This window comes from Pelobates fuscus, chromosome 3 (genome assembly GCF_036172605.1).
Source record: "Pelobates fuscus isolate aPelFus1 chromosome 3, aPelFus1.pri, whole genome shotgun sequence".
Lineage (NCBI taxonomy): Eukaryota > Metazoa > Chordata > Amphibia > Anura > Pelobatidae > Pelobates > Pelobates fuscus.
In genome coordinates, this window is record NC_086319.1 from 425,253,426 (window position 1) to 425,269,256 (window position 15,831).

At 43.9% G+C, this 15,831-nt stretch overlaps 1 protein-coding gene across 7 annotated transcripts in view; it reads right to left on the reverse strand.

Moving 5' to 3' along the window:
- The window catches only part of DLG4 (discs large MAGUK scaffold protein 4), a 404,912-nt gene that overhangs the window by 29,320 nt on the left and 359,761 nt on the right, over nucleotides 1-15,831 (reverse strand). For 5 of the 7 annotated variants that reach the window (XM_063449832.1, XM_063449831.1, XM_063449837.1 and 2 more), the window contains 3 exons: nucleotides 2,518-2,638; nucleotides 2,255-2,425; nucleotides 1,777-1,813 (listed from right to left, as the gene is read on the reverse strand). In XM_063449832.1, coding sequence (XP_063305902.1) covers nucleotides 1,777-1,813; nucleotides 2,255-2,425; nucleotides 2,518-2,638 — 329 coding nt within the window. The remainder of the gene's footprint in view (nucleotides 1-1,776; nucleotides 1,814-2,254; nucleotides 2,426-2,517; nucleotides 2,639-15,831) is intronic. The other 2 variants (XM_063449834.1, XM_063449833.1) reach the window with 1 other exon arrangement.

Genomic DNA, 15,831 nt, shown 5'->3' on the forward strand with positions numbered 1-15,831 from the left:
GCAATCACAGTGCTCGCATGTCATATCACTACAAACACTCATTATATCCCAACGCAATGTGCAATCACAGTGCCCGCATGTCGTATCACTACAAACACTCATTATATCCCAACACAATGTGCAATCACAGTGCTCACATGCCCAATTACTATACTCAACACTCATTCTGCAAGCATCCAGTAGTCCACTGAGTATACAATACCTGCATGCCAGATCACTAGTGTCATACCTATATCTAATGCATTCAGCCAAGTATACAATGCCTACATGCCACACCACTATAGTGTACTACCTATACCCAATGCATTCAGCAATCCACTAATTATACATTGCTTACTTGTCACACCACTACTGTGTCATATGTATACCCAACACATTCAACAATCAGCTACCTATACAATGCTGAAGTGTCATACCTATATCCAATGCATTCAGTAATCCACTGCCTACATGTCATGCCACTATAGTGTACTACCTATACCCAACGCATTCAGCAATCCACTGATTATACAGTGCCTACATGTCATGCCACTATAGTGTACTACCTATACCCAAGGCATTGAGCAATCCACTGATTATACAATGCCTACATGTCATGCCACTATAGTGTCATACCTATACCCAACGCATTCAGCAATCCACTGATTATACAGTGCCTACATGTCATGCCACTATAGTGTCATACCTATACCCAACGCATTCAGCAATCCACTGATTATACAGTGCCTATAGTGTCATACCTATACCCAACGCATTCAGCAATGCACTGATTATACAGTGCCTACATGTCATGCCACTATAGTATCATACCTATACCCAAGGCATTCAGCAATCCACTGATTATACAGTGCCTACATGTCATGCCACTATAGTATCATACCTATACCCAACGCATTCAGCAATCCACTGATTATACAGTGCCTACATGTCATGCCACTATAGTGTCATACCTATACCCAACGCATTCAGCAATCCACTGATTATACAGTGCCTACATGTCATGCCACTATAGTATCATACCTATACCCAACGCATTCAGCAATCCACTGATTATACAGTGCCTACATGTCATGCCACTATAGTGTCATACCTATACCCAAGGCATTCAGCAATCCACTGATTATACAGTGCCTACATGTCATTCCACTATAGTATCATACCTATACCCAACGCATTCAGCAATCCACTGATTATACAGTGCCTACATGTCATTCCACTATAGTATCATACCTATACCCAACGCATTCAGCAATCCACTGATTATACAGTGCCTACATGTCATGCCACTATAGTGTCATACCTATACCCAACGCATTCAGCAATGCACTGATTATACAGTGCCTACATGTCATGCCACTATAGTATCATACCTATACCCAACGCATTCAGCAATCCACTGATTATACAGTGCCTACATGTCATGCCACTATAGTGTCATACCTATACCCAACGCATTCAGCAATGCACTGATTATACAGTGCCTACATGTCATGCCACTATAGTGTCATACCTATACCCAACGCATTCAGCAATGCACTGATTATACAGTGCCTACATGTCATGCCACTATAGTATCATACCTATACCCAACGCATTCAGCAATCCACTGATTATACAGTGCTTCTATATCACACTACTTTAAGCATACCAGTAAATAATGAATTTACTAGCTACATCAAACAGACATATGCAACACATTCAATCCAGCATGTTCAGTAATTTGCTGGGTTCCAAGTAAAACAAACTAAACAATGAAATCACAACACAACATCTCACCTTTACCTTCAAACGTGACCACTCCCGTCTTTCTACCCTGTGGAGACAGAGTGGGGATCAATGAGACAGGCAGATCAGTAGAGTGGATGTAGAGTGGATATTGAGAAGCTGTGTATGGTATAGCAGGGACATAGAGTGGATATTGAGAAGCTCTTGCAGGGTTGAATCAGATTAGTCAGACAATGGGTAGGCAGCAAGACCGTGGAGAGGAAGGAGACAGACAGGGCATTGTAGAGACAGAGAGTGGGAATCATTAGATAGGCCTGGCAATTTAAGATGTTGTTTTTGTTGATTTGAGGAGTGATGAGGTTTTGTTGGATAAGTTGAATACTGTTCAGAAGTTGAATAATGATGAGGTTGTGATACATACATTGAGTAGTGATGAAATTGCTTGGATAAGTTGAATAGTGATGATGATAAGGTTGTGCTGGGCATGCTGTGTTACTATGACTTGGTTTGGGCATAAATATATTGTTACCTCCTCTTGCTGGGAATGAAGCCTATTTCCTCTCCTTCGGGCAGCACTCGCCGGGCCTGCCACCATTCTTCATCTGTGGCATCAATGACATGAAGAATGTCCCCAAACTTAAAACTCAGAGCTTGGCTCAGAAAACCACAGTCTCTGGTTTTGTCATAGTCAAAAAGTGCCCTGCATGTGAAATTTAGGAAGAACATATATAATTATCCCACATAACAATGAGAAAACATTGTACCTTCTCCCATCCATCATTAACATCTCACCGGATGTAGAAGCCTCTCTTTCCTCCATTGGTATTATGCAGTGATGCACTCCCAGAACCTAAACTGCTATTCATTAGCTGCTCCCGAAGATCATGAATCTTGGCTTCAAACCTGCTGTATTCTGGAGACAAAACGGGGAAAGAAATCTGAGGAAAGGCTAGCTGTATAGACAAATCTATAAAACTTGAAAAAAAACATGGTCTTGATTTAATCGGTCGAATCGATAAAATTTCGGCCGTTTAAAGCTTATCAGAAGACGATAAACATTGGTGTGTGTAACGGCACCCCCGTGCATAAAAGGGGTTAAACGCCATTTAGAGGATATTCCCCTTCCAGATACACAGACAGCTACCAAAGACAACAATCTGCCATACGAACGCTGTAAACAGCCGAATAGGAAAAACCATATGAATAGGTTTACACTCCTAGCAGTCAAACTGGAACAGCATACAATAAATCCCGCCAAGAACAAGACAAGGCTCAGTGTTGAGGGTCAAGCAGGAATAGCCAGAGCTGTGGGTTTATTGTTCTTATATACACATTCTTACACATTAGTACCACCCACTGGGTTTTGTAAAACAACCAATAAACACGTACAATACACTCAGACATTCCCACACAAAATCCTCCCCTCTGCCTGTGATACAATTACCTTACACAATGGGTTAATGTAATTATCACAGGCAGAGAAATACAGTTTTTCCACATTATTCATAACTTTAAAAGTATACCTCCCATTCACATAAAACTTACATTTTCAGAATCAGCATACTCCAAACATATGTCAAAATCATACAAATTGGTCCAGTGGTTCAAAAGATAGATCGTAGTCCTTTGTGACCAAATGAAGCATGGCTTTTCTGCCCAAAACCAGTTCCACAGAGTCTTCTATCCTGGAGATAATTGGGATGTAATCCAATTATCTCCAAAGACAGAGGCAAAACTCCATTAAACACATGGCAGCAAAAGACAATAAAATACATAAAAATATATAACTGTGCAGCCATTGCATAAAAGAGATACATTCAACATATCCCCAAATAGCTTAGATCTGAGCGCACATTATTACTGAATGGCGCTCAGATCACATACATACAGTTCAATTGCCATGGAGCCAAAGTCTTTCCCATAGTCTTTCATTATACGAATGGGCTCCATGGCATCACCGCTCAAACAGGCTCCATGGCATCACCGCTCAAACAGGGCAAGCACCGAATGACCCGGCTTTCCTGTCTATGCAGGGGAAAATCAAGTGTTTCAACATGGGGCCATAGTCTAAAGGCAGCAGGCGGGCAACCAGGCTCCTCCAATGCACAGTGGTCTCGTCACAGTGTGAATTTGGAAATTGATACCTGTGACGAAACCAATCTCGCCACATTGTATTGGAGGAGCCTGATTGCCCGCCTGCTGCCTTTAGATTATGGACCGGCAGCTGAAGGGTTAATTTTGCTGTGCAGAAGGATTTATTTCTCCCTTTCTGCACAGCAGTTCGGTAGATTCCATCTACCGAACAAACAGCCGTTCACCAACCTCCCCAGAGCCGTGGGAAGCCGGCCGGCGTTGTTAATTGGCCACCCAGAAGCTGGAGTGTGCCCTCCATTTACCTCCCTGAAGCTGCGGTTAATTGCCTGTTAACTGTGTGGCCGCTGTTACACTTAGTGGCCGCTAGGTGGCGCTGTTCTGGAGCTCCCCGGGCAGCCAACACTTTTCTGCCCGGCTTTCATGCACCAAAATCGGACACTTTTCCGTGCAGGCACCGCTGAACCTCCAGCCCCTGGTTCTAATTCGTATGAATTTGGTGAATGCAGGGAAATTCGGTATTTTATGTTTTATGTGAACTGTAGTAACCCAGATAGCCTGCCATGGAGCCTGTTCGTATAATTAAAGACTTTGGCTCCATGGCAATTAAAATGTATTTGTGTGGTCTGGGTGCCATTCACCTAATAATGTGCGCCCAGACCTGAGCTATCTGGGGATATGTTACATGTCTGTGTTTTATGTATAAAATGTGTCTGTATGTATTTTAAAGTGATAGTCTGTTTCTGTGTCACCATGTGCATAATGGAGTCTGGCCTTTGTCCTGGGAGATAATTGAATTACTTCATTAATTATCTCCAGGGCAGGGAGGAGGAAACCAAGATGCATGGTGGGAAAGTATTGTGGCTGTGTGTACGAAAATGATACATGTCTGTCTGCTGTTTCAGTCTTCCATCTGGTCCCCTAGGGGAGTGTCCACCAGGTGGGAGACCTGCATAAATACAGGGGCAGGTAGCCCTCAATAAACAGACCACTGCTTGACCCTCAACACGGAGCCTTGTCTCGTTCTTGGGGGGATTCACTGTATGCTGTTGGAGATTGATTGCTAAGGAGTGTAAGCTGATGTCTGCTTTCCTATTCATCTGCTAGCAGCTATTGTGAGGTTCCAGCTGGAGTGCTACCTTATTCACCTATATCCAGTTCGTGAGTTTTGATGTTCTGCAGTAGCTGTGCCTGTTTGGAAAAGGGGATTATCGCCTAAACTGATTTATTCCCTTTTATGCTGAAACGGTCCGTAACAATACCTATTCTTTACAATGAAAGTATCGGATGAGATGATTAATTGCATAATGCTCAATAAATGTCCTTAATGTATTCAACAACTACACTTGTTGACAGATTCCTTTTTAAATAAAAAATAAATAAACAGGGGGGACCTAGTTTACCTCCCAGTAGATATGGGTCCCCAATACCGAGTCATCCCCATAATTATAATAATAATAATGAGGGTAGGCAATAAACAATATACACACACACACACACACACACACACACACAGATATGCAGAATGAGCTAGCAAGAGGAAAAAGCTCTTATCGGGGCACTTCCTCACTACGCAAGCTTAGTCAGAGCACTAGGTATGGTTGGATGGTAACCAGCAGGTCTCACTTCTCTCGAGACTTATTGTGTATTTTATTAATAGTCCCCACCCACCACCCATGGCTGTTGTCTACTAAATATGGTGGTCATATTCACTCCCACAGGATTTGTTTTCATTATTAACCCCTTAAGGACACATGACATGTGTGACATGTCATGATTCCCTTTTATTCCAGAAGTTTGGTCCTTAAGGGGTTAATTAATGAACAGGGCACATTATTACAAATGTCAGATAAACGTGTTTCTGATTCACCTTTAGGAAGGTTTATTTTTCGAAATGCCGAGCTGTTTATTAAGTGCTGCTGCTTTAATTTCGTCTGGATTTAAATTCAGGCAAAATTTTATTTAAAAAAAAAAAATTACCGAAAAGAGACAACAATTATCAAGTGGTTTCTGCGGACAGAATTAAATGGAGCCCCCCGGCCCCCAGGGCCAGGTCAGCACTGGATTTATCTGCTATTTATAAACTGGTAGCTTGGGAAAACGTCTGAATGGCTCACACACAAATAACTTGTCTTGCTCTGACATTTCTAGGTATTTTAAAGCTGTTCCATTCAGCCTGAGATATTAGTGGAGGGTCTGAAAATAAAAATTTTTTGTATAGGTATCATATAACAGCTATTATTTTATATCTGCTATTTACTGCATATCAACAATAGCACCAGGGTACATCGGCTATTATATAGCAGCTATTTATAATATATCACTTTTCCTGATCAATCATGGCAGCATTAATTAATGGGTAGCCCCTCCCCTCACGGCAGAAAGGATACAAAATAGAACTCTGAAACTGGTATAAATAGATCCTCCCCCTTCCCATCAGGCAGTCTTTTTTCCTCTCCTTCACAGCAGTTTGGAAGGAGTCTCCTTAAAGCGGCACTGTCATGTCGAACTTACCTTTCCCTAATCGCTTCCTCTTCTCTCCCTCTCTCAGGATCTGTTCTTCATTTCTTCCTGTCTGCTCTAGTTTTCTTTAAAACATAAGACATAGTAGGGACTATTTGTCTTCTGGAGGTTTCCTACGCCTGACCATCTCTGACCAGCGGAGGAGCAAAGTGCGCTTCATTTCCGGTGGTCAGAGCAATTTTCCCACAATTCTTAGCTTTCCTCCGTGTTCCGTCTTCCTTTCACTTTTCCTGAACGTCCTGTCACTTAAGCAGTTGGTGGACGCCATAAATAACAATAAGGGGGGTGGGGGGGATCTATTGTCCTCCCCCCCAGTCCTCACCCCTGAGCGGTGGGTGAGGGCCATAAATAACAATAAGGGGGGGACCTATTGTCCTCCCCCCCGGCCCCCACCACTGAGCAGTGGGTGTGGGCCATAAATGACAATAAGGTGGGGGATCTATTGCCCTCCCCCCAAGCGGCGGGTGGGAGCCCTAAATGAAAATGCCCCCCCCCCCCCCAAAGGTGACGAGTGGTTCTCAAGCCCACCCCCCCCCCCCCACCCATATAAAAAAAATAATAATCCCCTACCTACCCCCCTCACCCTAAAAATAGTGAGGGGGGAATAAAAGAACAAAGTACCTGTGTAACAGATACCATGTTATTGCCATTTAAAAAAACATTTAAAAACTCTATTTGTGCCTATTGGATTTTGGATCACTGTTTCTGCCCTTTAAAATTGTACTGGAACAGTTCTGCACCTTTAAAAGGGCACTTCGGATGCAGCCGAAGTGGCCTCCATTCGACATTTTAAATCAGTCGAGCACGTTCAGCGGTGTTTGGTCGTCGAGTTCATGGGACTCAAATTGGATACGCGACGACACGAACACCGCTGAACTTTACCATCTCCGGAATTCGACATTTTGATGGAAGTCGAAGTACGTTTGACAATTCGAACACCACTTTAACTTTAAACGTTTGCACGAATGGCACCCATTCGTGCATTCGAACGGAACTTAGTCGTTGAAATATTGGAAATAGACCATCCGCACAGCCAAATTCTCTGGAACTGTTTTGGGCATGAAAATGTGCGTGTGGTCGGTCAAATATGACTTCCACAAAACTTTTTAACCCCTGCTCTGATGTGGGTGATTTTTGGATATTTTTCTCACCCAGATCAGGACTATCCAGGGATGTATAATTGTGGGAATACGTGGTGTTTTGGGGTGTTTTCTGTGTTTTGTGTAAAAATTAATATTTTCTGCCTGTGGATAATTAGGTTATTCCATTAGCTAGCTTAATTATATAACAGGCAGAGGGGAGGGCTTGCTGACTGTATGTGGGAGTGTTACTATGACAAAGTGCCCATCGCCACTTGTGCCTGGAGAGGACTAATTGCCAGCCTCTTGCCTTCTGACTATGGCCCCTGGGAGAGTTTGCCCTTTAAAAACGTTATTTGGGCATATTGGATTTTATTGCACTGTTTCTGCCCCTTTGATTCCATGGGAGAATGTGCCTCTTCCCCCTTTTTCCTGTCCCATTGTTCTCCAGCAGGGTGTTGTCCCAGGAAAACTGCCAGACCAGTTGAAACTGGCTGCTTTGTCCCTCCACAATCTCTCATCAGCCCTTGCTATTGTTTAGCCCCATGGCGATCCAACTGTATTCGTGAGATCTGAGCGCTTTTCGAAAATATTGAGCGCTCAGATCCAAACTATCTGGGGATATGTTGGACATATAGGTTAAACATTGTATTACCATATATACTCGAGTATAAGCCGAGTTTTTCAGCACATTTTTTGTGCTGAAAAACCCCAACTCGGCTTATACTCGAGTCACTGTCTGTATTATGGCAATTTACATTGCCATAATACAGACTGGGGGCTGTGGGGGTTGCAGAGCTGTTACTTACCTTTCCTGCAGCTCCTGTCAGCTCCCTTCTCCTCCGCGCCGGTCCGTTCAGCACCTCGGTCAGCTCCCAGTGTAAGTCTCGCGAGAGCCGCGGGGTCATAGTGCGGCTCTCGCGAGACTTACAGTGTGAGCTGACAGAAGAGCTGCACGGACCGGCGCGGAGGAGAAGGGAGCTGCAGAAGAGGTAAGTAACAGCTCTGCCAGCCCCCTCCCCCCCACTGAACTGCCAATGCCACTGGACCACCAGGGAAGGAGAGCCCCCCTCCCTGCCATGTATCAAGCAGGGAGGGGGGCACGAAAAAAATAAATATTAATAAAATAAAATAAAATATTTATAAAATAAAAATAATAATAAAAAAATATTAAAATAATAATTTAAAAATAAATAATAATAGAACAAAAAAAAATATTTAAATAATAATTAATAAAAACAATAATCAAAATGCCCACCCCCACCAACACATACACAAACACACACTGCATCACACACACTCACACTTCATTCATATACACACACTGCACTCACACACACACTGCATTCATACACACACACTGCACTCACACACACACTGCATTCATACACACACACTGCACTCATACACACACTGCACTCATACACACACACTGCACTCATACACACACACTGCATTCATACACACACTGCATTCATACACACACTGCACTCATACACACACTGCATTCATACACACACTGCATTCATATACACACACTGCACTCACACACACACTGCATTCACACACACACACACACTGCATTCATACACACACTGCATTCATACACACACACTGCATTCATACACACACTGCACTCATACACACACTGCACTCATACACACACACTGCACTCATACGCACTCACTGCATTCATATACACACACTGCACTCACACACACACTGCATTCACACACACACTGCATTCATACACACACTGCATTCATACACACACTGCACTCATACACACACACTGCACTCATACACACACACACACTGCATTCATACACACACTGCACTCATACACACACTGCACTCATACACACACACTGCACACATACACACACACTGCATTCATACACACACACCATTCATACACACACACTGCATTCATTATATACACACACTGTAAATAAATATTCAATTAATATAATTTTTTTAGGATCTAATTTTATTTAGAAATTTACCAGTAGCTGTTGCATTTCCCACCCTAGTCTTATACTCGAGTCAATACGTTTTCCCAGTTTTTGGGGTAAAATTAGGGGCATCGGCTTATATTCGGGTCGGCTTATACTCGAGTATATACGGTATATATGTTATGTATTTCTTTGTAGTTTTTGTAACAGTTTTTGGACTTAGAGATATTTTCTGTACCTGGAGATAATTGGCTTACCACACCCTCTTAAGCCAATTATCTCCAGGATAGAGCCTAAATCTGTGGAACTGTTTTGGGCATGAAAGCCATGCTTGCAGTCGGTCAAATAGGACTTCCATCTATCTTTTGAACCACTGGACCAAATTGTATGATTTTTGAACATGTTTGTATATGTTTATATAAAACTGTATATTTTCCTGGCTGTGATAATTACGTTAGTCCATTGTGTTCAGTAATTATATCACAGGCAGAGGGGAGGATTTTGCTGTAATGAATGGTAGTGTTTAATGGTGTGTCTGTATATGATTGGTTGTTACGTCTATGTTGTCAGTATCCCACAAGGTCCACGTGGGTGGTAACCTTGTTGGAAAATGTGTATATAAGAAAAATAAAGCCTCAGTGCATACTGTTGCTGCTTAACCCTCAATACGTAGCCTTGTCTCGTAAATTTAGGGAACTGCTATATTCACTCTGGGGATTGCTATACTTTGTATACTCCCCTGGGCTCTAATCACTTAGCTCTTTTAAGAGCTGTTCCTGATACGCTCTCCTGCAGGAGAGGTCTTTCCCACACGGTCCTGGAGGACAGAGGCTGATCCAGGGTGGAAGGAAGACGGCGAGACTCCAGTTAAGCTACGGCGGTTGTGGAGTCTGCGGTGGTTGTGGTGTCCGGTGCGGTGCTTGTGGTCCTCGGCGCAAGCTAGGAAGCGTCTGTTAACGGAAGGTACTCGGTCGGAGTACAGGTGATCCGTTACAGTTACTATGTTAATTATTGTTTCTATTGGTTTGGTAACTTTGTGTCCTGTGCTCCACAAGGTCCACATGGGTGGTAACCTTGTGGGGAAATCCTGCTGCCAGCCACCCCTCCGCTGGCCCTGACCAAGCTCATCTGGATCTCTTGCGCTAGGTAACTGGCAAACCTGTGTCACCTACCCCTGTCATGGCAGTGTCTTCAGGGGATAAAGGAGGGCCCCTAGCCACAGTGGTCCTGCCTGTAGAAGGCCACCCTACCACCTTCTTAGTTGACACAGGCGCAGCCAGGAGCTTCCTTAGAGAACAAGACCTGCCTGACTCCTCATTCCTGTCTAATATTGATGTCTCTTGCATAGGGGTAGATGGCACTCCTCAATCTAGCCCTCTAACACTCTAACACAGCCCTTGAAAGTTGGCACCTTCCTGACCTCCTAGCCCGCTTTGTAGTCTCCTCCATCTGCCCCATGAATCTGTTGGGTGCAGATGTCCTCTCCCGCTTGCAGGCTTCTATCACCTTTACCCCAGGTGGCCAAATTCAAATGTCTTCTCCCCTATCTGCTGCTGACACATCAGCCCTCTGCTCACTACCCCTCTTACTTCACATGGAAGAACCTGCCAAGAATGCAAGAGTACTAGACACTTCCCCCGATGCCTTCGCCAGAATACCTCCCAAGTTGTGGTCCACAGGCCCAGAAGACATTGGACGCCTTCATGTCCCTCCAGTTCTGGTGAAGTTAATCCCAGGGGCCAGCCTGCCCCGTAAGCTGCAATACCTTCTGAAGCCTGCCCAAGCCCTTGCTATCTCTCAGCAGGTTAAGACCCTAGTGTCCAATGGTGCCTTGGTCCTCTGTGAGTCTCCCTGCAATACTCCCCTGTTCCCCGTGAAGAAGAAAACTGCCAAAGGGGAGCATGAGAAATACAGAATGGTCCAGGGCCTCCAGGCTGTTAATGAAGCAACCGTTCTGGACACCTCCACACACCCTCCTGTCAGGAGTCCTACCTACCTCCAGGTACTTCACAGTGGTGGATCTGGCTAATGCATTCTTTAGTGTGCCCCTGGATCCTTCATGACAATATCTGTTCGCCTTCACCCATGAACGTCAGCAATACACCTTGACTGTCATGCCTCAAGGAGCACAAACCTCTCCCAGTCAGTTTGCAAAGGCAATGGCTTAAATCCTGGACTCATGGCAAAAAGCCCACACTGATGTTGTCCTGCTTCAATATGTGGATGACCTCCTCCTCTGTGCTGATGACCTCCCTACTGCTTAGCATACTTCTGAAGATCTCCTATGCTCCCTCGCGGACAAGGATGTAAGGCTTCTAAACAGAAAAACCCTCCGTGGTTTTCCTGGGTCACTGCATCTCACATGGTACCTACCATCTCACCCTGGGCCGGGTGAGAGCAATCACATAAACCCTGCTTTCCTGGGCCTAGTCTCCTACTGCAGGGCCTGGATCCTGGAGGCCTCCCTCCTCATGCAACCCCTCTATGACGCCCTCAGGTCTGAACCATTTTCCCGGTCCACTGAGGCCTTATCCAGTTTCTTTGCCCTCAGCCATGCCATATCCACTGCCCCGGCCCTGGGCCTCCCCGACTACCAGAAACCCTTTAAGTTGTTTGTGTCAGAGAGACAGGGCCATGCATCCCGGAGAAACAAACAGAATTTATCATTAAGTTTACAGAATTTATGTTGAAACATAACTATTTTTAATTCAACGGGACGTTTTATCTACAAACCAAGTGAAATGCGATGGGGGCAAGTTTTTCTCCATCCTATGCCAACTTATTTATGGGTTACTGGGAGCAGGTTATGTTTTTTGGGGACCCATATTGGATGGAGCGACTCACCCTATATCGCAGATGTATTGATGATATCCTTATCATCTGGAGGGGCGACAGGAACGAGATAGAAGACTTTGTGTCATACATAAACAATAATTGAATAGTTGGGGTCTTTCGTTTACTCATAAGAAGCACAGATCGACTATGGATTTCCTGGACCTAACCTGTAACGGACCGTTTTGCTCACCAGAGGTTAAAAACCGTTTAGGCGATATTCCCCTTTCCAGATGCACAGGCAGCAACTGTAAGCACCAATCTCCCGAAGTGCAAACTCTACAAATCCTGGAAACAGCCGAACAGGAAACCATACAAAAGGGTTACACTCCTGGCAGTCAGCATACAATCCAATTCCCCCAATAACGAGACGACACTTTGTTTTGAGGGTCAAGCAGAATCTGACTGTCCTGGCACATACAGTCTCTTTTATTCCCAATCCACAACCACAGTACAGCCCACAGGGTATTACAGAACAACCAATCAATCCGTACAATACACACAGACACTCCCACACAAAATCCTCCCCTCTGCCTGTGATATGATTACTGAACACAATGGGTAATCTCATTATCACAGGCAGAGGAATACAGTTTTTACACAATATTTATAACTTCTAAAATATACATGTCACAAACATAAAACATACATTTTCATAATCAGCATGCAGGAAATAAACACATAAAAAATCAGGGCAATCGGCTCAGGGGTTAAAAAGTTAGATGGAAGTCCTTTAGGACCGACCGCAAGCACATTTTCATGCCCAAAACAGTTCCATAGATTTGGCTGTGCGGTCGGTCTATTTCAGGCTGAAAAATGACTAAGTCCCATTCGAACGAGCGTTCAAATCTTTGAACGGGACTTACTCTCTGCGGCTGCAAAATCACTGTGGGAGAAGGTAAGGCTCAGCGGTGTTCGCGGAACTGTGTAGCCGATTTCAGTCCCATGAATTTGGCTACACATACCGCTGACCGCATGGACTGAACCAAGATGGCCGCCGCCTCGTGTTCGTTTTTCGAATGGTGGACACTTCGACTACTTCGGCACTTCGACGGCATTCAAAGTTCCAATTTAAAAGTACAAACCCTTTCTCTGGATGTTAAAGGGCCAGCAGCAGCACACCAAAAATCCCTTATGCCCAAATCTTGTAATTAAAGGGCCACATCTTCCCGGGCCATAGTCAGAAGGCAAGAGGCGGGGAAGCAGCCCCCTCCAAGGACACGTGGCGAGGTCGGTTTCGCCACATAACCCTTATCGGCTCTGACGGAAGGATCGATACCAAAACATATCAGAAAAGTGTCGATGTGAATGGCTACTTACATGCCAAGAGTGGTCACCATGCCGTATGGATACAGAACATCCCATTAGGTCAATTCATCAGAATTAGACGGAATTGTTCATTTATGTCTGATTATGAAAGAGAGTCACTTTATGCCAACGCTTTTTGGACAAAGACTATCCTCCTAAAAAGGTCCTTAATGCATATCTGAAGGGGCGAGATCAGAACATAGAGACTTCGTCCACATCTTCCACCTTAGGTTCTACTATATCGAGTAACCATATCCAAGTCCAAGGTTCAGAGCAGATGCCCCATACCAATGAGCATTACATGATCCTTGAATTATTGGGGAAGACCTATACCCCCACTGTGAAAAAAAGCTAAACATAACATCAGCACGAAAGAGGTAGGCATGGGTAAAACACCCATATTCTCTACAATGTTCAATAAGGGTTTTGACAACATTATTGATTATTATTGATTATTATCTTTTATAAATACTGGCCCATCCTGTTTAGGAACCTTGGTTGTCCTTCTGCATTTCGGATGTCCCAAGGGTTACTTTTAGAAGGGCACCCAGTTTAAAGAATATCCTAGCCCCCTCCAAGTTCACCTCAGCTTATTGGAGACAAGCGAAGGTCACAAAGGAGGGCATAGCGAATAAACGCTATGGTCGTACCAAGTGCCTCACATGTGGTTATTTTTGTCATCAAATCTCTATGTTTAGCCCCTGTAACAGTAAAGAAACTTTTTCTACCTGAAATCACCTGCAGCACCCCATTTGTGGTGTATCTTCTAAACTGTCCGTGTGGGCTGCAATATATGGGTCAAACGACCAGGCCTTTGAGATGTAGATTTAGAGAACATAGACTAGACATAATCCATAATGATATGAGATCCTCAGTAGCCCGACATTTTGAAGTCTTTCATGATGAGGATCCATCTGGTTTCAAAGTTATGGGGATAGCCCACATTCCTCCATACCAGGATGGTGCAAAGAGAAAAAGGGAATTAATTAAGGCTGAGTCTATGTGGATATTCAAGCTCAACTCTATGGCGCCTAATGGCCTAAATAAGGAGCTTGAATTATTCTAATACCTCTGTTGTAGCCCCTACTGGTTTAGTCCAGTAATTACACCCTCTATCGGCTCTATAAGGTTACAACTTAGGTTTATCTTTTACCATTGATTAATTATCCAATATATTATTATTGTTTATGATTTACTACTTATGATTTACTACTTATAAATTATCATTGTTTATCAATTATTTGTTGGTTGTCCTGTCTTGGAATAGATCCCCCACCCACAACCTAATACTTATACAGTATTGGGCATCCTGGCGCACCGGCAACATAAGGGCGCTTGTATACAAGGGAGTGAGCTACATTGGATCTCTAACCGAATACTGATTAATAACAAGAAGTGCATGTGAGGTCTTTTAACAGTTTCCCTAAGTGGTGTTAGTGTATTCATACATTTTTTCAGTATGGAGTCTGTTTCTCTTAATTCTAATTTAATTCAATTTTATTTTCTGGTTAAATCCATATGAGCATATGCCCCTATGGCTGTGTGTATTTTGGTGCACCAGCTCTATAGGGGTATTTGTACATAAGAGGTTTGGTTATACTATAACTTTACCCAAAACCAAATCTGTAACAATAAGACAATGAAACTCACCCCGAACATAGAAAATCCTAGTCCTGGCGACGCTGGCCGGTATATACTTGGGATATACTTGAAAGGGGGGGAGGGGTTCCTACAATAAACGGGGAACTTTCTACCTTCAAGACATGTACCAATCACCTGAGTGGGTAGCTCCCCAACATGTGATCACTAATCCACATAGACCCCACATCCAGACCTTCAAGGACATGATCGCCATAGCAAACCCTACATTTGAAGATGGCTACAGAAACAGGGTTCTCTGATACTAACCTATGGTTGGAATGCTAACAAACATAATATAATAACTGCTATGTATGTGGAGGAGCCAGACCCCACCTAGGTACCGTACCCCTAACCCTACCCCCTGACGTAGAAGTGTGTTTCCTGAGCCTCTTCACTAACACTGGGACTAATCAGTCAGCGTGTGATTCATGGAAAAGGGAATATCCGATTCTAACCAAGACCCCCAAACCAGATGAGGATATCACCATATATCCAGGGAACTATACATGCTACGGTATATACGAAGAAAAAGGCAGGTTTCTGGGAAATTTCACCGGCAGGTATTGTGCCACCTATAGCAAACTTTCAGTCACCTTGCTATATAACCAGATTCCATCCCTCGGTGATATATACTGGATATGTGGGGATATGAAGATTAGGACCTCGCGATCACATGG